The 21160-nt window shown below is 52.9% G+C and overlaps 10 protein-coding genes across 10 annotated transcripts; 5 read left to right on the plus strand and 5 right to left on the minus strand.

Moving 5' to 3' along the window:
• Positions 1–1163: 1163 nt before the first annotated feature.
• QC764_0056100 (uncharacterized protein) lies at positions 1164–2889 on the minus strand (the record flags this gene model as incomplete). The annotated part of the gene is made up of 2 exons (XM_062940465.1): positions 1426–2889; positions 1164–1220 (listed from the first exon to the last, which is right to left on the minus strand). Exons 1-2 carry the CDS (start codon positions 1690–1692, stop codon positions 1164–1166), a joined length of 324 nt encoding a protein of 107 aa, XP_062801992.1. The 5' UTR covers positions 1693–2889.
• Positions 1332–2814, plus strand: QC764_0056110 (uncharacterized protein; the record flags this gene model as incomplete). The annotated part of the gene is made up of 2 exons (XM_062940466.1): positions 1332–2174; positions 2237–2814. Exons 1-2 carry the CDS (start codon positions 1565–1567, stop codon positions 2812–2814), a joined length of 1188 nt encoding a protein of 395 aa, XP_062801993.1. The 5' UTR covers positions 1332–1564.
• Positions 2890–3682: 793 nt separating the features above from the next.
• Positions 3683–6388, plus strand: QC764_308440 (uncharacterized protein; the record flags this gene model as incomplete). Its single annotated transcript, XM_062945950.1, has 2 exons — positions 3683–4876; positions 4940–6388. 2 exons carry the CDS (start codon positions 3683–3685, stop codon positions 6128–6130), a joined length of 2385 nt encoding a protein of 794 aa, XP_062801994.1. The 3' UTR covers positions 6131–6388.
• Positions 6389–7143: 755 nt separating this feature from the next.
• RPL27B (60S ribosomal protein L27B) lies at positions 7144–8227 on the minus strand (the record flags this gene model as incomplete). Its single annotated transcript, XM_062945951.1, has 3 exons — positions 7144–7529; positions 7594–7930; positions 8165–8227. The coding sequence occupies 3 exons, from the start codon at positions 8225–8227 to the stop codon at positions 7522–7524; spliced, it is 408 nt and encodes a 135-aa protein (XP_062801995.1). The 3' UTR covers positions 7144–7521.
• A 157-nt stretch (positions 8228–8384) lies between these two features.
• QC764_308455 (uncharacterized protein) lies at positions 8385–8890 on the plus strand (the record flags this gene model as incomplete). Its single annotated transcript, XM_062945952.1, has 2 exons — positions 8385–8804; positions 8863–8890. The coding sequence occupies exons 1-2, from the start codon at positions 8659–8661 to the stop codon at positions 8888–8890; spliced, it is 174 nt and encodes a 57-aa protein (XP_062801996.1). The 5' UTR covers positions 8385–8658.
• Positions 8891–9058: 168 nt separating this feature from the next.
• On the minus strand, positions 9059–9862 carry QC764_308460 (uncharacterized protein; the record flags this gene model as incomplete). The annotated part of the gene is made up of 1 exon (XM_062945953.1): positions 9059–9862. One exon carries the CDS (start codon positions 9860–9862, stop codon positions 9059–9061), a length of 804 nt encoding a protein of 267 aa, XP_062801997.1.
• Positions 9863–10157: 295 nt separating this feature from the next.
• QC764_0056160 (uncharacterized protein) lies at positions 10158–10639 on the minus strand (the record flags this gene model as incomplete). Its single annotated transcript, XM_062940467.1, has 2 exons — positions 10158–10359; positions 10548–10639. The coding sequence occupies 2 exons, from the start codon at positions 10637–10639 to the stop codon at positions 10158–10160; spliced, it is 294 nt and encodes a 97-aa protein (XP_062801998.1).
• A 326-nt stretch (positions 10640–10965) lies between these two features.
• Positions 10966–12222, plus strand: QC764_308470 (uncharacterized protein; the record flags this gene model as incomplete). The annotated part of the gene is made up of 1 exon (XM_062945954.1): positions 10966–12222. The coding sequence occupies one exon, from the start codon at positions 10966–10968 to the stop codon at positions 12220–12222; it is 1257 nt and encodes a 418-aa protein (XP_062801999.1).
• A 2109-nt stretch (positions 12223–14331) lies between these two features.
• On the minus strand, positions 14332–15290 carry QC764_308480 (uncharacterized protein; the record flags this gene model as incomplete). Its single annotated transcript, XM_062945955.1, has 2 exons — positions 14514–15290; positions 14332–14449 (listed from the first exon to the last, which is right to left on the minus strand). The coding sequence occupies exons 1-2, from the start codon at positions 14636–14638 to the stop codon at positions 14332–14334; spliced, it is 243 nt and encodes an 80-aa protein (XP_062802000.1). The 5' UTR covers positions 14639–15290.
• Positions 15291–17039: 1749 nt separating this feature from the next.
• On the plus strand, positions 17040–19910 carry QC764_308490 (uncharacterized protein). Its single transcript, XM_062945956.1, has 6 exons — positions 17040–17095; positions 17130–17727; positions 17828–17897; positions 17969–18049; positions 18135–18485; positions 18553–19910. The coding sequence occupies exons 2-6, from the start codon at positions 17717–17719 to the stop codon at positions 19585–19587; spliced, it is 1548 nt and encodes a 515-aa protein (XP_062802001.1). The 5' UTR covers positions 17040–17095; positions 17130–17716; the 3' UTR covers positions 19588–19910.
• The last annotated feature ends 1250 nt before the right edge of the window (positions 19911–21160 follow it).

Raw genomic sequence — 21160 nt, forward strand, 5'->3', positions numbered from 1 at the left:
AAGGCTTCACCGATGATGATAAAAGATGAGGTTCAAAAGAGAGAAATATGCTTGCTGTCCACGAAGACGCTAGCCTGGGTCGATCGATGGCAGCATGGCATCAGAGCTGTCCTTATATCCCCCCAACCTGTCTTACTATACCGCCATGTAAGACACTATCAAGATACATGATTCCCCACAGTAAATGCTGACTCCCTCGGTGACGACACTCGCAACATTCCAACGGACACTGAAAAAGGGGCTCGAAAAGGAGAACCAACAATGGCGCTGGGCAGGCACGGGGACGGAATGTTCTGGCCAAGACAACGGCTCCGGCCCCGATGGACATAAGAAAACTGCTTCAGGTTTTGCAAGTATGTGCAGGTAGCAGGTAAAACCCGGCATTACCGGCTATTGTCCCGAATGTGAGACTATCTGTCGGGGCTTAGGGTCCCTACATGACATAACGGTTATGCAGCCACTGGTAGATTTCTGTCTTGTGCGAGGCACCAGACCTGAGCAGGCTGTGAGAACCTCACTTTTGGAAAACACATGCGGACCGCAGGTGCAAACCTTTTTTGGCAGTAGATCATATGAAGCAAGACAAGCTTCTAGCTGTCAGAACTTTGAGTTCATACCTTTGACAGCACATGGAAAGACCAATCATGACCGGAAAGGGAGAGGATCGTCCGTCTCCGATTATGAGCAGGTAAAACCTCAAGGCGCGCGATTATCGCATTATCAATCACACGGCATCTATATGCATGTCAGCCAGCGCGTTTCATTGCCAGAAGGGGCTGAGAGCCAGATGTAGTGCTGTGGTCGACCGATAGGTGAGGGTCCAGCTTGCGGGGGAGGCTATCGCCATCTGTGGAACAATGGCAGACCCCGATGGGTTGATGCGATGTTCTTTTCCTCCCGGAGTCGTGTATGCTTCACAAAGTTTGAGGTATCTGTCGACGCCGATCTTCGGAATAGTCGGAGGCTGACCAGCGACTGAACATTGTATAGTATGACGCGGCATGATGGTGTACAAGCAGAGGCAAAGCATTGGACGCGCGGGACGGGGAGAAAAGGAAGAGACATTGTATCATAAATCCAAAAAGGCATATGTTGCTATACCAGACGATTAGGAAGGTGAGAGAGGACGGCAATGTGCTAGTGAGGCTCTGTTGGACTGCCGTCTACGTGTGTAAGTGGCGTTCTTCATCCCACCCAAGAACCTTAGGGGCGGCACGGCCCTATCGTCGCTGAATCCCTACAACATGTAAGTGTTAGCAAGACGCTCCTCAAGCCTGCACTTGGGTCGACGCCATTGAGTCGTTATCTTCACAAAAGCCTATCGATGAGAACTTTTGATAAGAACTAGACATCTGCCAAGTTTCAGCACGCGAAGCCCTTCAGCAATCAGGCAACAGGCTTCAAAATGTGTGTCGTTGCACTAACAATTTGTGTGCTGTCGTGCCTGTTGTGGCTGAGTGGGGGCACACACTTCTCAACAACTGCCGCTCCCACCTCGGATCCCGGGTTCGTCGGACGCACCAATTGATTGACAGGACCCTTGATACCAAAAGCCGGGAGAGTGATGCTGTCTCTTAAAGTGCCGCCGAGATGGACCCGTCCCTGCTCCGTCCTGATCGGATGTCGTGGAGAAAGCCACCTCCGGTGCAAGACTGTTGTTGGTTGCCTGTGGCCTCCGTTCCCGCGAAACATATATACCAACACGAACACTCACACTCCCCCGCAGTATCATCGCCAGAGACGCCAAGCGTCCCGCATCGTCGTCACTGGACACAACAAGACCATGTTCAACCCACTCCAAGGCTGGAAATCTGAACCAGCGCCCCGACACCAGGGCTATTCGGCCTTTGTCAATGGCCACTGGAGGAGCTTCGCCAGCCCAGCCAAAAATGTCGTGGATGGTTCCAACACACCCACACGCTTTTCTGTATGGTCCTGGAATATCGACTTCAAGCTGGATGTGCCCGTGGCTCGCATGAGGGCTGCTCTCAACCATGTCCGATCATTAGTGGCTTCTCAAGACGGGACTCCGTGCATCGTCATGTTCAACGAGATGGTTGCATCTGACCTGGATGTGATAGCGGACGACGAGTGGGTTAGGGAAAACTATAATGTGACCGACCTGACTGGAGAGAACTGGGACTTCCACGACTTTCCTCCCGGATTTGGCTATGGTGAGTTCTTTCGGTGAGACAAGCCAGCGAAAGGAAGTCTTGCATGCTGACGACCGATGCAGGAACATGCATTCTTGTGCCGAAGGTGCTCCCCATCAAGGCCGTGTTCCGTGTCTACTACCCCAACTCGTCGATGCAGCGTGATGCCCTCTTTGTCGACATTGCCATCCCACGAGACAAAGTCCTTCGTGTATGCAGCACCCACCTGGAATCCCTTGTGGCCCGGCCACCGAAGCGGCCGGCGCAGCTTGCCACGGCGGCCAGGTTCTTGCACCAGGCACATCTTGGCATTCTCGCGGGAGACCTCAACGCCATCGAGCGCTTCGACTGGACCCTCCACAAGGAAAACAGGCTCAAGGATGCGTATCTCGAGACTGGCGGCAAACAAGGAGACGAGGCTGGGGCGACATGGGGATTGATGGGCCGCAGCAATGACAGACAGCGGTATGGAACGTCCAGAATGGACAAGGTGCTCTTTTGCGGAAAGGCAGCGTTGCTTGATTACGGCACTTTCGGGCTGGATGTTGAAGTCGAAGATGAGGCGGATCGGCAGAAGTTAAAGCGCTCTTGGGGACTGGCGAAAGCCTGGGTGACGGATCATTTGGGCGTTCGGGCAGAGTTCCAACTCGAAGAGGTTTAACCAAAAGGTGCTAGTATGCTGTATAATATCCATGTATGACTCGTAGTTAACAACAATAGATATATATCAACCTCGTGCCAACGAAAGCAAGAGTCAGGACGGCTGTTCGTGCTGTCGACGGTTTGACCGGGAGCCAAGACCGTCCCGAGGCTTAGCTACCACATTCCCGGGTCGGGACCCACACAACGGCCTGACCAGGGGTCGATATCAAATGCTGGGTTTGCAATCGCATCGAGGCCGGGGGTTTGGAGGTTTCCCCCCTCGAGAACGTTTTGGAGACCCTTAGATTTGGACGGCGAAGTCAGTATACCGTTGAAACAAACGGCGACCGGTATTTCTTGCGACAAAGACGCTGTTGAGTTGTTGCTGCACCCGACCTGGCACTTGGTGCTCGGTATTGGCACTGAATTTCGAAGGCGATACAGCAGTGCTTTCTGGATTGCTGCTTCCAAACCAAGGCCTCATTTTTGTTTGATTCAAAAACACCCAATCTCAATGATTTCACGTGTCAAGCATAGACAGGACAATTCCATAGCCGCTCACCTTCACATGATAAAAACGGAGGCGAAGGTCCTGGTGGTCAGGTAATATTGAATACGAAGTGTGTGAAAAGGCGGTAATTACCGGGGGGCCGTTAGGCCCACTGGCACAGCATCCTAGACCTGGCCGCTGGAGATCGAGCCCGCCCGTTGACGACATGGCGCTCAATGCTTCCACAAAACCACATGCCGTCTCTTTACACAACCCAAATTTCCTTCTTTCAACCTAAAGCCCTAATTTCTCCGGTATACCTTACCAGCCCACCAGCCCTACTCTCATAACCGTCTCAGCAAGGTGAAAACTTGCCCTACGCTGCCGCTGTCCTGCGATGACCTCTTTGGTCTCTGAATTCATCATCACGCCTGTTCTGCGACAAGCCCGCCGCTTCTCTTCGAGTTTCGCCACCGAGGAACGACCAGCATCGCGACACAACCGACAGAGGTCGGTGGAAGAATCGACCTCTGTTCCAGAGAATGCCATAATGGAGGACGACCAGGACGTGGTGATGGTAGAGAGAAATGCGGGGGAGGGTTCCTCGAGCCCTGTGCCAGCGATAGCGCCGGCACCAGCACCAACACCGGAGTCGACCCCACCGCCACCTACCTCACTCCCGACCCCAACCACCAATGCTGTATCATCGTCACCAAGTCAGGCGGAAGGGATGCTACGGAATACCCCAGAAGTTACCGTCGTTCCAGGCACATTATCGGCCCGACAACCAAGTTCTCCCGCCCCGTCCGCCCCTCCGAGGACGGCCTCTGACGCAGCAGATGGACCACGCCAGGCAAACATAATGCGAAGAGACCCTTTGCCTGAAGACGACGGCATGGGGGAACTACGGAAAAAGATTCGGAGCATACAGGAGATGGATATCGCCCAAAACCTCAAAGCGCAACTGGTCCACCAATTGTTGACGGAGAAGTACACACTGGCTCAACAAAAGAACGGATTACTGAAATCAACAATTCGACCCGAATCCCCAATGGGTCGGGCGATAGTACCGGACCAAAACGCATCACCAGAGTCTTTCGGGGCGTTGCAGGCATTGAAAGCTTGGAACCCACTCAGTACCGAATCTGCGCCACTGGAGTTGCCCCTGACTGCGGAGGACCTGAAGCCGACGTATGCCCCTGCAGTTATGATGGATCAGGATGGCGAGGTCGAGAGTCCGGCATCCGATGGTCCGCAAGAAAAGCGACACCTGGGCTGCAATCACTATCGGAGGAACGTCAAGCTACAATGCGCCACCTGCGAGCGCTGGTACACGTGCCGAATGTGTCACGATGCCGTCGAGGACCATGTCTTGCCCCGCCAGCAAACCAAACACATGCTGTGTATGCTTTGTGGCTGCGCCCAAAAGGCTTCGGATACGTGCGCAAGGTGTGGGGAGTCTGCGGCCAACTACTACTGTGGCATCTGTAAGCTTTGGAATGACGACCCTAACAAGCCCATCTACCATTGTTCAGACTGCGGGCTCTGCAGAGTCGGGCAAGGGTTGGGGAAGGACTTCTTCCACTGCAAGGTGAGCATCTCGATGACATGCACCATGATTCTCTGGTACCTCGGTACGCTGACATTCCCGTAGAAATGTATGGCTTGCATCTCCATGACTGGCGAACACAAGTGCATCGAGCGGTCCATAGACTGCGACTGCCCCATTTGCGGAGATTACCTCTTCAACTCGATGAAGACTGTCGTATTCATGCAGTGCGGTCACAGTATCCACAAACGCTGCTTCGAGATGCACATGGAGACCTCTTATCGATGCCCCATCTGTAGTAAGAGCTGCGTCAACATGGAGACTCAGTTCCGGAACTTTGACCTTGCCATTCTCGCGCAGCCCATGCCGCCAGAATATATCGACGCCCGTGCCATCATCTCTTGCAACGACTGTAGCGCCAAAAGCCAGACTACTTACCACTGGCTCGGGCTGAAGTGCTCTCTTTGCAACTCTTACAACACTATTCAAAGGCAACTCCTCAACATGCCTAATGGTACCAACCAAGAGCTGCCGACGCAGCAAATGGAGCGACGACTAGAACAACTCCAAGAGGAGGCATCGCAGCGTCAGGAGCAGCGGCAGCTCACAGAACCGACCACACTCAATCCTGGACATGAGCGCGAAGCTGTTACTTTTACCGCCCTGCCCGCGAGCAACGCTGGACCCCTGGCGGCAGGCTCCCAGCCGCCAGGGCAAGAAGAACCCCCTATTTTTAGTCTCAGCTTGCCAAGCAGATCCTCCACCCCTCTCCCTGCGTACGAGGTTATCGAGCGAGCACGTCGGGAACAAGAGGCGAGAGCTCAGAGGTTGGGGGGGCTGCCGGATAGCCTAGGAAATGGTATTGACGTCTCCCCTCCCGCCGCCACCATTGCCGCATCTAATAATACGCCCCTGACTGAACATGACCTTGTTGTTGCTGGCTTGCTACCCGCCCCTTCAGTCCAGCCCCAACAACCACAGCACCAGCATCAGCACCACCGCCAACTAACGCCAGAGGAACTCATTGATTTTGTGCAGGTCCGAGACGGTGAAGCGGACGACGACGATGATGACGAGGACGAGGATACGTTTCTGGATTTGTTTTGGGGACGGGATAGGGAGTTGGATAGGATACCTAATGCGGGGACGGGGTTCACTTCGCTTGGAAGCCCGGGGGGTGCTGCTGCTAACGAAGAGGAGGATAGCTCGTCGTGTGATGATTTGAGCTCTGAGGAAGAGGAGGAAGAAGAAGACGACGATGACGAGAATGAGATTGTGCTGCTTGGGCATCGGTGAGGTTGTGGTTACTATACTACAAGGGTTGGAAATGCATGGGAGGTTCGGTTCACCTGCTAGGTGTGAGAGGGCTTTGCATTTGTGGTAGGGTGATAGGTAGCATGACAGGACAACACATACAGAGGACGGCTTTGATTACATGGGATGGAGTTGGTAAGGGGGTTTTTCTCTCTCAAGGGATGGATTTTTTTGGGGGAGGGGGAGTTGTGCATGTTTGTTTGAATGTTTTTCTGGTTTCTCTCTCTCTCTCTTCTCTGTTGGTATTGACCTGTGATTTTGAGGAGGTTATAAGTTTGTCTCAATTCTGATTTTTTTTTTTTTTTTTTTTTTTGTGTGTGTGTGTGTGTGTGTGTGTGTGTGTGTGTGTGTGTGTGTGTGTGTGTGTGTGTGTGTGTGTGTGTGTGTGTATTTGTGTGTGTGTCTGGTTATGTCGGACTACCTATGATATATAACACGTCTTGTTTACTGTTCCCATTTCATCATGACAGCAATTTTTCAGGAAATATTTTGCCGAGTGATGTTAACTAGGACACAACTTCTTGGAATGTCTCCTCCTCTTCTTCCTAACCTGCGGTCCGTCATGTTAATCTATAACTCTTTGCGTTGGACATCAAAGAGTGATACCGAGATTCTGTGTATGAATAGTGAACACGTCAAGGTTTGACTAGAACCCATTTCCGGCTTGTAGTGCTGATACCCTAGCAGGTTGTGGATACAATAACATACAATAATCGATACTACAAGTCAGTAATAGGTATAATAACATCAACTTATACCCTTTAAACAGAAAACGGGCCTTTGACTATCTCCCAAGGCCTATTAATTATCCTTCGAGGTACGGTTCAGTCCTTTGGCAGTGCCAGTTATTTTGTCAACAGCGTACTTAGGTAGCTACAAGAGTTCACCCATATCTGATAGCAGCACGAGGCAGATGACAGTGTTGGAAAGGCTATGGCTCACCATTCGAAAAGCTCAGCGGCGTGGCGCAAGCAAGGCTCAAAGTCACAACGGAGGGGACCAGCAGGCATTCTCAACAAGCTCGATTCATCGTCCAAGGTAAGCGTGCCCATTTCATGTCCAGGACCTTCAAGTCACTGACGGACCACGCAACCTTCCCGCGGGCATTTCCCCCCTCTATCGGACCCAGCCCGTGGTTCTACCTCTCCGGGCCCCGGTCATCATTCATTTGCGTACCGGTTGTGGATATCATGCACCTTTTGGACCAAGGGATTTAAACGCGACGCGACAAAGAACGCCCGGAACACACGTGTGGTTCGTTCATGCCGTCAAATTCTCAGCTGAAGAGCCATCAGATTTTTATTCCGTAAATGCTGAATACAGCCCCAAAAACCCGTTCGCCCCGCCCAGCCGATTCAGGAAAAAAGGACGATTTAGAACTCTGTTGGTGGTTGGTTAGTCAAGACTGTTGCTCCCAAAGCCCAAGGAGACCGAGGAAAACATACTGAGAGGAGTGAAGAACCATCTGTTCTTGCCGCTGGTGTAGCGCTCCTCAAGGACCTTCTTGACGTTCTTCTTGGCGTCCTCACGCTGGGAGACCTCCTTGAAGGTATCGGCGGAGATGGCGTTCTTGAGACCCTCGAGCTCGAGAGTGTAGCGGGTGGGCATCAAGTGGTTGTAGTTGATGACCTTGATGAAGGGCTTGACCTTCGACCGCTTCTCCTGTCTGGTTTTGGACATGCGGCGGGTGATCTTGCTGGGGTAACGCTCGATACCGGCAACGATGGCGTGGCCGTAGGGGTGGTTCTTGGAGCCGGTGTCAACGGGCTGGATGATGACAACCTGCAGAAATCGCCCAGTCAGTACTCTTGTTGTCCTTGCGCAATCTGTTTCCTTTCTGTAGTTCTCCCTCCCCACGGTCGCCGTCCTCGCAAATGTCCGCTCCGATTCCCGATTCACTCCTCTCAGTCATCCAACCATTGAATTCCCATTTCCCATTCGATGTTCTGCTACTCGGACACTCGATGACTGGCGATTGGGGGGTGAGGAAGATGGGTTCGGTGAAAATCGTCGTACCTTCTTGCCAGCATAGCGGCCCCTGGTGACAAGGCACACTCTCGAGGTCTTCAAGAACTTCATTTTGTCGGTTCTGTTGTCGAAGAAGTAGGTTAGTTACTGGGGAAGGGGAAAAGTCGTGGAGACAATTTTTTTCGAAATGGCAGCAAAAGAGGGGGGGCGTGACATACCTGTTGTTGCCTTTCCCTGGAGGTCGACTGCGGGCACGGAGAGTGAGAGACAGAACCGTTCTTGAGAAAGCACCCGAAATAATTTCAGTTTGTGGGCTGCCAAAATTCGAGCGGGCAAGGCGGATTGGCCCGTTAAAAAAATTGATGACTAAGGAATGGCCAGTGCGCCAGATTCCTTGCTTCACTCTTGGCTCGGCGTGCCAAGCCCCCAGCTGCAAAAGGTGGGGCAGCTCGAGAGCGCAAGCAAGACAACTGCGACTTTGAAGTTCAATCTTGCAAAGTCCAACCCCTCCAAGATATTGTCCAGCAAGAATAACCACAACCATGTCTCACCCAAGATACATCATCTCCCGCGCCGCGGACCCCATTTTCGCCGTATTCATTGGTCTCTCTGCAGCTGCCACGAGGATCAACCGTGAGGAGAAGGAGAAGGGGAGGTCTACTCAGCAGACTCTGGAGACACTCCGCAGGTGAGGCTATTCACATGTGTCCGGGCGCAACATTTTGTATTTACATGTCATTGTTCAGGCGCCTTAGCTTCCCAAAGAACTCGTAAAAATGTATCGCCTATCTACATACCATATATAGCTAGCTACCTTAGCTACCCTTCGCCCAACGAATGAACCACCAACGCCAGTTACCCTATGCAGACCGATAGAAAGACATTCGGATATCAGCGCTTGACATCATCAATGATACTTCCAACTCCCATTTCATGTCCGAACTATGGAGCAATGCCCGGCCCATACTCCTTCTTCATAGCTTCGCGAACCATCTGCCCGCATAGCTTAGCTGTTGGGTTTGTGCTCACAGCCAACCCCTTGGCGATCTCGTTGCCGTACCTCCCGCCCAGGGCAAAGTCTGCAGAGGCGTGCTCTTCAAACTCGATCTTTGTCCACTTCGCCTCCGGCCGCTCCTCATCAACAAGCACGGATTTTGTCAACATCAGCTTGGAAGTCATGAGGTATATGGCGGCCCTTTGCGTGTGAGCATTGGATAAGGTCTTGGCCACCTGGGGAGAGAGTCGGGAGTATCGTGTGGTTGGCGTAAGAAGCAAGATGGCTCGGTCGAGATCTCCTAGAAGAATCTTCCCTACTCTGACGCGCTCGGCATCACCGACATTCTGTCGCAATGCTTGTGGTAGCCTGGGAGCGTCGGAAACCAGAATCGCATCGCCATAAAGCCGCCTAAGCGCTTGCGCCCTGTTGTTGTGCGCGCTCGCATACTGAGGGTATTCTTCGATGAGCTGGTCAAAAGATGCAACTGCTTTGCGATATCCTTCCAAGACCTCCTCGCTAGGGCCTGTTCTTGCTGGGTTGGCTTTGAGGTTTTGGACCTCTACGTTCTGAATGGAAAGGATGATATCACGCTCCCTTTGCGCGATGGATTGATACAGAGCCGGGTCGGAAATGTGCGGGTCTTTTGGGAGAGTCGAGTCGACCTGAATCGCCAGAGCCGGATCATATTCGGGGTCCTTAATTTTTTCGAGCACGTTGATATCGCGCTGGGTCAGGTCAAGGTAAGCCATGGCGACAGGGGAACTTTGGCAAAGATGAATCGGCGGGAACCTTGTGACTGCTTTCAGCTGGCGGCTTCTGTATCAATTGACAACACTGGCCACAACTTGGAGCAGCACTACCAGTGACAAACAATGGGTGGTGTTGTGTATGTTTCGATTGGAATGTTGGTTGGATATAGGAGACGTGGGGGAACAGCAAGCCGGGACACGGCGGCCTTGGACCGATCAATTCAAACCACTTGGTTTTCTACTTACTAACCACAGCAGCCAAGCGGGAAAATGACCGGTCTCGTGCCTCGAATCATTACGGAAAGAAGCTCATGGATTTTGAGTGTCGCAGGCCGGTGCTGACCGTTGCCCCTCCGTCAGAGACCGAGCTCGCCGGAGCTGGGTGCGGCACTCGGCCAAACGCGGCTTTGTGCGGCTTTCCCAGGGCGATCACTGCTTCGGTGCCATTCCGCTGGGGCTCCACCACCCGAGCATGCAAACAATAATCCTCGATTCGGCTTTATCGTCATTGTACGTATGGTACCCAGGAATTAGGTTCGTCTGAACCGGGAAGGAGGAGGAGGATGATACGCACTCACCCGCTGTTATTCAGCGCTATTCAGTCGGAAAAGCTATGGGAAACGAAGGCCACGGGGGGACGGTTGATGTCTGCGTTTAACGTGGTGGAAACCAATCAAAGGATCACGGAAGATTGCAGATACTGGAGCAACCAGTTGTGGGTGTTCCTGGTGCTCCTTTGATACCATGCGGTGTTCGATCGGGAGAGGCTCCAGCCATGCCTCGTGCACTGGCAAAACGATAAGCTCTACCCCAGGTTTCGTGGGGGGGTGACGTGCGCGGATGTCCTGGACTTATTCCCCGTTTCCCACGAACGGAACTTGGGAGAAGACAAGGGGCTTGTTAAGCCGACCTCAGACTGACTTGGTTGGATAGTTCTGACTTTTATATAAGTCTGTTCTTATTTCCCCTTGGTGGCTTTGTTTGTATTCCAACGCCCAAGAGAGATTCTGTGTAGCTATCACGTCGTCATCCTCCCTCAATACCTAACATACCTTTTAGAGTTTGTCCTCGACTGCATATCGCATCAACTTTGGTTTGTGAGCATGTCCCCATCTGCCATCTCGGACACCAACTCCCACTCAAACGGCTACTCAGCCGACTCGGACTACGCCGTCCAGGATCCCAACGGCGCTCCCAACAACTTCAACGGCTATGACCACATAACCTGGTGGGTCGGCAACGCCAAACAGGCCGCGTCCTACTACAACTCGTTCTTCGGCTTCAAAACCATCGCCTACAAGGGTCTCGAGACCGGCTCTCGATACACGGCCTCCTACGTGGTCGAAAACGCCGGCGTCCGTTTCGTCTTCACCTCCCCCATCCGCTCCGCCGCCCACCTCCCCGAGGACGATCCCATCTCGGATTCTGACCGCGCCCTCCTTGCCGAAATCCACGCCCACCTGGAGAGACACGGCGACGCCGTCAAGGACGTCGCCTTCGAAGTAGACAACGTAGACGGCGTCTACGCCAAAGCCGTCGCTAACGGAGCCGACTCTGTCCAACCCCCTCAGTCCTTCGGCGACAAGGAATCCGGCCTCGTCCGCACAGCCGTGATCAGAACCTACGGCGACACAACCCACACCCTCATCTCCCGGTCCACCTACCGCGGCCCCTTCCTCCCCGGCTTCCGCGCCATCGTCCAGACCAAACCCTCCCCCATCCCCATGCCCACCGTTCCCCTCAAAAGAATCGACCACTGCGTCGGCAACCAAGACTGGAACGAGATGGTCTCCGCCTGCGCCTTTTACGAGTCCTGCCTCGACTTCCACCGCTTCTGGTCCGTAGACGACAACCAGATCTGCACCGACTTTTCCGCCTTGTCCTCCATCGTCATGGCGAGCAGCAACAATCTCGTGAAAATGCCCATCAACGAGCCCGCGCCGGGCAAGAAAAAGTCCCAGATTGAGGAGTACGTCCTTTTCAACTCTGGCCCTGGGGTGCAGCACATTGCTCTGCTCACCGAGGACATCATCACCACTGTGTCTGCCTTGAGGGAGAGGGGGGTCGAGTTTATTAATGTGCCGTCTACGTACTATGACACCATGAGGCAGAGGCTCAAGACGGAGAGGAGGAGGTGGGAGCTCAAGGAGAGTCTGGAGACGATTGAGAGGTTGAATATCCTTATTGATTATGACGAGGGGGGGTATTTGCTGCAGTTGTTCACCAAGCCTTTGATGGACAGGCCGACGGTGTTTATCGAGATTATCCAGCGGGAGGATTTTGAGGGGTTTGGCGCGGGGAATTTCAAGAGTTTGTTTGAAGCTATTGAGCGGGAGCAGGCGGAGAGGGGAAATTTGTAAATATAGCCAGGGGTTAACTTGCATTTGGGGCGTTATAATTTGGGATGGGATTCAGGATGGCATGATGGGAGGTAAAATTGATATTTGGGATTTTGTCAACAATGATCAAGAGTTGTTTGATCATCTGTCTATGTCTCGGAGTGACATGAGAAAAGTGGTTGGCTATGGATGTTCAACATATGCGGACTTCGAATATACAATGATCTTTTCAAATAGGACATGATTTCCGCTGAAGGATAGAGATATCCTGAGCGTGAATACACACATGAAAGCTGTATTGAACTCAATGGTTGTTTGTTTCGTCTGATGAAGCCATCAAATCTCACATTCGCCATATGCACCGAGAATTCAGCAATCCTCTCAGAGAAACTCCCATTCTCCTATGTAGTACTAAAACAGATCCCTACCCCAAGCCCCTTATCCCTCTCCCTATGTGCCCCGCTTCCTATCATCATGCATGTCCCATCCATGTCTTTGTTACATGTTGTTCATGACGCCCCTTTTGTAGACCTTTATTTCCCCACACGCAAAACTGAAAAAGAAATCAAAATCTCTTCCCCTCTCATCTTTCGCTGGTCTATGTATGATAATGGTGTGTGAAGAAGGTAAAATAAAAAACAACAGATCCGCCATTCCTGAATACTCCTGCCTTTCCACCAGAGCGAGCCAAGGAAAAGGAGCTCAAAAGAAGTTGGCGAACAAATGAAGGTAGTTAAATATGTGCTGGAAAGAAGTGGCGCAGCGCTTGCCAAAGTTCGTGGTCATCAGTAGAAGATAGTCTTGGTCATTTGTGGTGAGAACAAAAGCCGTCAGTGTCCCATCAAGTTGTGGTGTGTGTCAGTTGTTCTCGAACGAGTGTGGAGCTGGACGAAGGCTCGATTAAACTCCGTATAGGGTTAACACTAAGTGGGAGAATTAAAAAATGTATAGGATGCCATTAATTCCCCGTCCGGTGGGCGTCTTCGTGTCGTCTATAGTCTGGTGATGCCGATCTTGTTCTTGGCCTCGTTCAGGTATTCGGTGGGGTCCATGCCCGGCGCATAGGTAGGGGCGAGACCACCGAGGAGGACAAAGACGGTCATGACGGTGAAGAGCATGATCGAAATGCGGCGTAGGATGGGGCGGCGGTTGCCAAAGTCAGCCCATTGGCGACCAGCCTCGCCAGCATAGCCCTTGATGGCCTCGTAGCCGAGCTTGTAGTAGACCATGCCACCAAGGGCGATGCTGTAACCAAAGAACTGGAGGCCAGTAACCTGGGTGCCCCAGATGATCATGGAGGCAACAACAAGGAGCACATCTTTGAGCACACCGCAGAGAGTAAGGACGAGCGAAGAAGTCTTGCCAATCTGTGGGGAAGGGGTTAGCAGCGTACGTGGCGTTGCGTCTGAGGAGGGGCCAAGACTTACCAAGAAGACAACCGAGACATTGAGGGCGAAAGCGCACAAGCCGTTGAGGAAGAAGGTCATGAAACCAACGTCATACACCTCCTGCATGCTAAGCTTGGGGAACTCCCAGAAGAGAGCAACCACAAAGTTCATGGCAGCGCAAACTGGGGCGAAGTAGTAGAGCGACACCAAGGGGTCCATCTTGAACTCAGCCGAGCTCAGAAGGCGCTGAACCATGGTCAAGCGGAGGGCCTCGAAGGCAATGCCGAAGATCTGGTAGATGAAGCCGATCCAAACGAACTTGATCTCGCCAATCGACGCGATGACCACACCGACGACAATGACTGAGACGTTGAGGAAGACCTTCAGATTAGGCTGAGAGACGCCGAGCGCCCAGCTGGAAAAGAGGACGAAGACAGGAGTGGTAGCCTGGGTAGCACGGTTAGCCCAACAATGCGCACGTCTGTAGATTCCAATCGCTGCAACTCACCTTGAGCATCTGGATGAAGGCAACGCTAAGGTAGAGATAGGTCAAGTTGCCGCAAATCAAGCTCAAGCTGAAGAAGAAACCAATCGGAACAATGGCGCGAAGGTAGACCCGGCCAGTCATCTTGACCGTCTTGCGGCCATCGAGGAGAGTGGTGTAGCGAGCAAGGAGCTGGGTCATGACGGTAGCGAACACCAAATGGAAGGTCGTGAGGATGACCGGGTATTCTGGCAAGTCTTAGCATGTGTTCTGCTTCCTAGTGCATTCCTGGTTGTAGGCGTCCTTACCGAACCCGAGCGTGGAGAGAATCCATTTGTTGAAGAGGATGACGGAGGAACTCAGGGAAATCCAGATGCTACGAGACAAGACCAATTAGTTATCTGAGCATTCGCGTGGTTTTAGGAGTGTCGGCTGCTCACGTCACGTAGAAAGCCGGATGGAGTGATGGCTTGGGTGGTTGCGACTTCTCGACGTCTGGGTTGACTGTCGGGAGGGTATCTCGGACCTGCTCGCCAGAGGCGCGAACCTTCTCGTCGACGCCCATCTTTGCAGTCGTTGTGTTGTTAGATCTGAAGGCTCCTCGAGGGCTCGCGGATGGATATCACGTCGATGTCGAGAGAAGGGTAAAAAGCCAACGTCGAGAAATTTGAGACGAGTGTTGGCTGCGGCGCGGCAGGACGTTGTAGGTCGTGCTGCGGTGTGAACAAAACGAGTGGATGGCCAAGCCAGCTGCGACCGTATGGGAAGAAGAACTGCGACAGTGAGCTGAGGAAGGAGGAGAAGTGCGGTGCTAGGGGTGCTAGGAGGCTTTGTTTGTCGGTACTTCTGCTTGGAGTGTGCCTCGTGATGTGTAGGGCTGGGCGAGGTTGTTGCTTGGATGCTCCTCGACTTGGACTTTTTTTTAGGGGGGGACGCCTGTGACGGGGATGGGGGCAAAGGGAGCGTCAGGTTCTCGAAAGGGGAACGCGGGTTGTGGGTAAAAAGCGACAGGGGGAACCGGTGGTGGTGGTGGGCACTCGGCGGTGCTGGGATGGGTTGCGTTCTGTCAAGGGTGGCCAATCACAGCTTTATCTGGGAAATTGGCCCTGGCTGCGAACAGATTACGGATTACGCTCCCATACGTAACCAACTGCAACCGTCAAAAAGACTGGACTCGACCCTCGAGCATCGACCATCGTGACAGCGCAAGGGCAGTCAATTCACACAGTCACTTGTCTCTATTACTTGGTGTCTTCTTCTGCCACAGGCAGAGAGCCAGAAACACACAAAGATGGCACCGTGGGCGGTCAAGTCCAGGGCTTACTCCTCGTCACAGTCGTGCATTGATACGGCCCGCTTCGGCCACAGCACCTACCACGGTCTTCAAGCTAGCCAACGGGCAGACAAACGCTTAAACACAGCGGGAACTAAGCCAAATCAGGCAATGTGCCTTTGTTCCAAGACCTGCCATCATAGCATGGGCATGAATCCTACCAGGGACAGGAAATGAAGTTGACGACATCACGGTCATGGATAGATCTACGCGAGAGATATAACTAAAAAAGCAGATTAAAGATCCGATACAAATGGGTGGCCGATCACGTCAACTTCAACATCTACCAAACCTCACAAACCTGGTCAGGGGCGATAGAAACAGGATGTGTCAAATCAGCAGCCATCCGAGGGCCACATGTTGCTCTGTACCATATCTCAAAAGCCAATGGCTGTTGAGTCTTCAATGTTTCCTATCTTTGGAACCCGAAAATCTCTATCGATACTCCAGTTCAGCCAGCAGCCTGAGACGTGATCATTGGAAGTCGTGGAGTAGTCCTTACGAATCTGCAGCATTATTATTAGTGTAGCGATATGTAGATCGAGCAAAGTTCAGTCCAGTCTGCCCCATCGCACTGGTTCATGTTTCCCTGACTTTTTTTTTCTGTTTGACGTCCGTGTCCAACAATAGAAGAGCGGCATTCTCCGGCGGGGTCCAAAGGCATGGCATGGCATCAGTCGTCAAGACGGCCGCCGCAGTCTCGAGTTTTAAGTTTCTAGCCATTGACGAAATGTTTGTTGTTCCGGGAGAATCTTCTACATCTGAATACATGGTCATTTGCTTCAGCTCGCTGTACGAAACAGTCGATGAACTGCAGCTCGCCGGGGCCGTCACGAAACAGCACCGGAGGAAAGCCGTCGGACCTGTGGCTCGTCGGATGTCTGAATCGTACGGCCATATTAACATGGATTTTCTGCGAGGTTGTCTTTATAGGCTGTTGAGGCAAGCTGCCTTGAAACAAGTTCGATGGGTACAAGAGCTGGGATCCCTTTGCGGAAAGCTCTTGAAGAAGCTTACTGTCCTCCCTCTTCTTGCTGCTGCAACCCGTAACTTGGTGAGGCCGTGTTACTCGGTCTGTAACAATAGCCAGGACAAGGTTGCTCGATGTTGTTGTTTGTTTCTTGTTGGGGCCCGTTTGAAGCCGTTGAGCTAGGGATTAACATGCGGCCACGCAGCCCATTGCTGATCATAGTTGACCGCCCCATGGAGTTGAAACGTTGAAACAGGCGCAGCTTTGGAGCTCATGTGCCGGTCCCAGCCCAGTCCGACGCAGCAGAAGAGGAGGTCATACAGGACCAGTTGGAGATGCACATGCAGCACAAGCTCTTTTGCCTCTCGGGATCTCGCATGCATGTATGCATCTGTGACCTCTGTGCCCCTCATCATGACACTGACACTGAGGATTTTTGGAGGCGTGCTGAAGGCTGGAGTATCTCCGTAAAGCTTGTCAACTCGAAACTGGGCGTTCCCTGCTTGCTGCGGGCTGTTTGCTGTGAGAGGCTTCCCCACCATGTCGTCTGGAATCGCATCTCCTCATTTTAATGTCCTGGGGTGCAGAGTGGGCGTTGCGGTTGGTGGTTCGGATGCGAGTCTGCGATAACCGCCTGTCCATCTGTGTTGCAGTCATTTTACTTTTTCATAATAACCAGCGTCGAAAACAAAAATAAATCAGCGGAAAAGTACCGACAGGCACACACACACACACACACACACACACACACACACACACACACACACACACACACACACACACACACACAGGCACACACAGGTACTTGTACAGAACTAAGGTACTCCGTACTGTACTCTGTAGATGGGGTGTGATGTGAGCTCGATGCGATGCGGGATGTCACGGCAGGGGTTCTTGGATATTTATTTCTTGGGGCTAGCTGCTCATTGGCGGATGGAATAATTTTAGCCCCTCCATCAGGACCCCCTTTTTTTCTGGAACTGGAAGTCGCGGTCTGGCCTAGCAACCAGTCCAAAGCGTCCAAGCAGCACCTTGGATCAGCACCACGACACACGTGCGGTCACCGCCTTCCTTCCAGGGCCCTGGTTCATCTCCCAGAAGAGGGGGTAATCTGTGTTGCTGCCCTGTTCCTGCTCTGTCCGCTCTGTCTGCCCATAACCCCCCCCCCCCACTAAGAACCTTCCCAATTTCCTGACCTGATCGCATTGTCTTCGTCTTGATCGTTGCTTCGAACAAGATAATAAACAGCCCGCTGCTCGCTCTTTGTTTCACCAGCAGTTTCTCCTTCTGCTTCTGCTTTGCCCAAGCTTCTTCCTACCTTCCAGTTGACTTTCTCCACAATGGCTGACATGTAAGTTCAACCTACCTTGACGGCCTCGTGCTGACCGCCTAGAGCTCCCCGTTGGGCTTTGAATTCGACTGTTATACTAAACTCAAACTCTCCTCGACAGTAAGGTCGACGTTCTCGTTATCGGTGCTGGCCCAACCGGTTTGGGTGCTGCTAAGCGTCTCAACCACATCGTGAGTTTACCCCAGGCGCTGCTGGGACGTCGCATACCGTTTCCGCGCCCAACTCACTGACAACGCAACAGAACGGTCCCTCGTGGCTGATCCTCGACGCCAACGAGAAGGCTGGCGGTCTTGCGTCTACCGATGTCACTCCTGAAGGCTTCGTAAGTATCTCGATTCATTTCATAGCCCGTTACTTTATCTGCAAGTCAACTTTGGGCAGCTGCTGATAATCACCGTGTTGCTTAGCTCTACGATGTTGGTGGCCATGTCATCTTCTCTCACTACAAATACTTCGATGACTGCATCGACGAGGCCCTCCCAAAGCCAGACGACTGGTACACCCACCAGCGTATCTCATACGTTCGTTACAAGGGCCAATGGGTTCCCTACCCATTCCAGAACAACATCTCGATGCTTCCCAAGGAGGACCAGGTCAAGTGCATCGATGGCTTGATCGATGCCGCCATGGCTGCCCGCGTTGCCACCGATAAGCCCAAGAACTTTGACGAGTGGATTCTCCGGACGTGCGGTGAGGGCGTTGCCGACGTCTTCATGAGACCCTACAACTACAAGGTGTGGGCTGTTCCCACCACCAAGGTATGAGGACCCTGCGTGTGAATGACTCTTGCGGTGAGCATCTGGCTGACTTGGCTGCTCACTACAGATGCAATGTCAGTGGCTCGGCGAGCGTGTCGCTGCCCCCGACGTTAAGCTGGTGACCCGCAACGTTATCCTCAACAAGACTGCCGGTAACTGGGGCCCCAACGCCACATTCCGCTTCCCCGCCAGAGATGGTACTGGTGGTATCTGGATCGCCGTTTCCGACACTCTGCCCGAGAAGAACAAGCGCTATGGCGAGAAGGGCGAGGTCACCAAGGTCGATGCCGACAAGAAGGTTGTCACCCTCAAGGACGGCACCACCATCGGCTACGACAAGCTGATCAACACCATGGCTGTTGACCACCTCGTTGAAAAGATGGGAAGCCAGGAGTTGATCACTCTCTCCAAGGGTCTCTACTACTCCTCCACCCACGTCATTGGTGTTGGTATCCGTGGCGAGCGCCCCGAGCGCATTGGCGACAAGTGCTGGTTGTACTTCCCCGAGGACAACTGCCCCTTTTACCGCGCCACCATTTTCTCCAACTACTCCCCATACAACCAGCCCCAGGCCGACGTCAAGCTGCCCACTCTCTACAAGGCCGATGGCAGCAAAGCTGACTCGAGCGAGGCCAAGCCCGGTCCATACTGGTCCATCATGTTGGAGGTTTCCCAGTCCACCATGAAGCCAGTCGATGAGGAGAACATCCTCAGGGACTGCATCCAAGGTCTCATCAACACGGAGATGATCAAGCCCGAGGACGAGATCATCTCCACCTACCACCGCAAGTTTGACCACGGTTACCCCACCCCATCGCTCGAGCGTGAAGGTGTTCTCAAGGAGCTCCTCCCCAAGCTCCAGGCCCAGGGCATCTGGTCTCGCGGTCGCTTCGGCAGCTGGAGATACGAGGTTGGCAACCAGGACCATTCCTTCATGCTCGGTGTGGAGGCGGTCGACAACATCGTCAGCGGTGCTGTCGAGTTGACCCTCAACTACCCCGACTTTGTCAACTCCCGCGCCAACACGGAGCGGAGACTTGACCAGCCCTTCTACAGCGCAGGGACACCCCCCAAGGAGCTTCCTTCCAGGGAACGGGCGTAAGTGGTGATGGGATATCCAGTCGGTGATAGTGAGCGCCGGCTATATTGGTAATACAAAGCATATATGGGAATGGGAGCGGGAGTTTTGCGTGTATAGCCTATCGAGATTTGGGCCGTAGGTGTTGGTTGGGGCATTTACTTGGAATTTCAAGTAGGTATGCGGGAACGGAATAAAACGATTTCCAGTGACGGTAAAGCAAGGCATAGAGAGAATTCCTGCCAGCTACACGTTATAGAGTCAAAAGATAGAACTAATACAGGCTTGACGGCGTGAACATTTCAGGGCATCGGATCTCTCTGCTAAGGATGCTTGATTGTACTCTGATGCGGATGACATTGCATGTGTTGTGTTCAAAAAGTCAGACATATTGATCTTGTCCCCCGCTCACGTGAAAGGCTGAGCTGAGACGTGGGTGCTGAAGAGACACGAGGCGGCCCGGCACAAACCAGGGGGTTGGCGTGCATTTTCGGTTAGGAATAAGAGAGTGACGTCAACGGCGCGGCAGCTACCAGGCGACTTTAAACCTAACGGCAGCCGATGTCCCAAGACGACTCGGGCTCTCTGGAGAGGAAAGAAAAATGGCCATGTCCTATGGGAGGTGGCGGGTGTAAGTGATATATACATTAGAAAACCCTAGTGTAGGATATTATCACACGATGCATGGCATCTGCCCTACTATGCTTGGGCGCGCATCCGGGCCAAGGTAAAAGTTCGCGCGCCTGTTCCGGATCCGTAATTTGTTTCTGCGTTAAAAAAGCACAGGCGCAGAAAGAGGGGCAAGCGATTGAGCCACAAGCTACACGGGCACCGAACAGATGGATTTGGAGCCCGCTCGCTGGGGAAATGGGAAAACTTGGAAATCCGACCACACAGCAAACCCACTTCGTCCTGATTACGGTTTCTGGTATTGCCCATTCCATCCCGGCCATCCCTCCATTCAACCTACCACCAGCACCTACCTATCTTATCCCACATTCCCCTATCCACACTCACACACACACAAACAACTTGCTGCTGCCCGTGGTGTGCTGCTGCTGTGTGATTTGTGTGTGGTCGCCTCGAGTGGTTTTGTTTCCTACTCGACTGTTCCAAATTTTGGACCCGCCCTGCCGCCACCCACTCACTGTCGGGCCCGGGGGTGCCGTTTCTCTTTCTTGGACTTGCGTTGGGGTTTACTTGGCAGATTTCCTCCTGACCGTTCCGTCCTGGCCATCGTCTGCAGCTGGCCCAATCCTGAGATCTACCTGACCGTATTTGACCATCCTGCACCACCAGACCGATGAACTCGCACTAATTTGTGACCACCTAGGTACTCGAGCTCACCTCAGCCGGTCAATCTTTTGTGTTCCTTTTTACCTACGAGTGCCGTCTCATACCCCATACCTATAACTATACCTACCTATACCTATACCCTAGCCGGTGTAGCTGTTTACCACTCACCAGTCACCGGTTCACCGAGCTGTGATAACTCTCTGGCCGCCTAAACTCCCGCCACAACTTCGCGACATCTGACCACCCGGCCCCGCGCTTTTCCCGGCACTTCCCTCGCAACTTGAAATCCAGCCACATTTCC

This window comes from Podospora pseudoanserina, chromosome 3 (assembly GCF_035222485.1).
Source record: "Podospora pseudoanserina strain CBS 124.78 chromosome 3, whole genome shotgun sequence".
Classification (NCBI taxonomy): domain Eukaryota; kingdom Fungi; phylum Ascomycota; class Sordariomycetes; order Sordariales; family Podosporaceae; genus Podospora; species Podospora pseudoanserina.

What these genes read in the sequence shown, in the direction of transcription:
- QC764_308490 (XM_062945956.1), top strand. An exon ending in CTAAGCGTCTCAACCACATC is followed by an intron (nt 17,898 to 17,968) that starts GTGAGTTTACCC and finishes ACAACGCAACAG; the next exon opens with AACGGTCCCTCGTGGCTGAT. An exon ending in ATGTCACTCCTGAAGGCTTC is followed by an intron (nt 18,050 to 18,134) that starts GTAAGTATCTCG and finishes CGTGTTGCTTAG; the next exon opens with CTCTACGATGTTGGTGGCCA.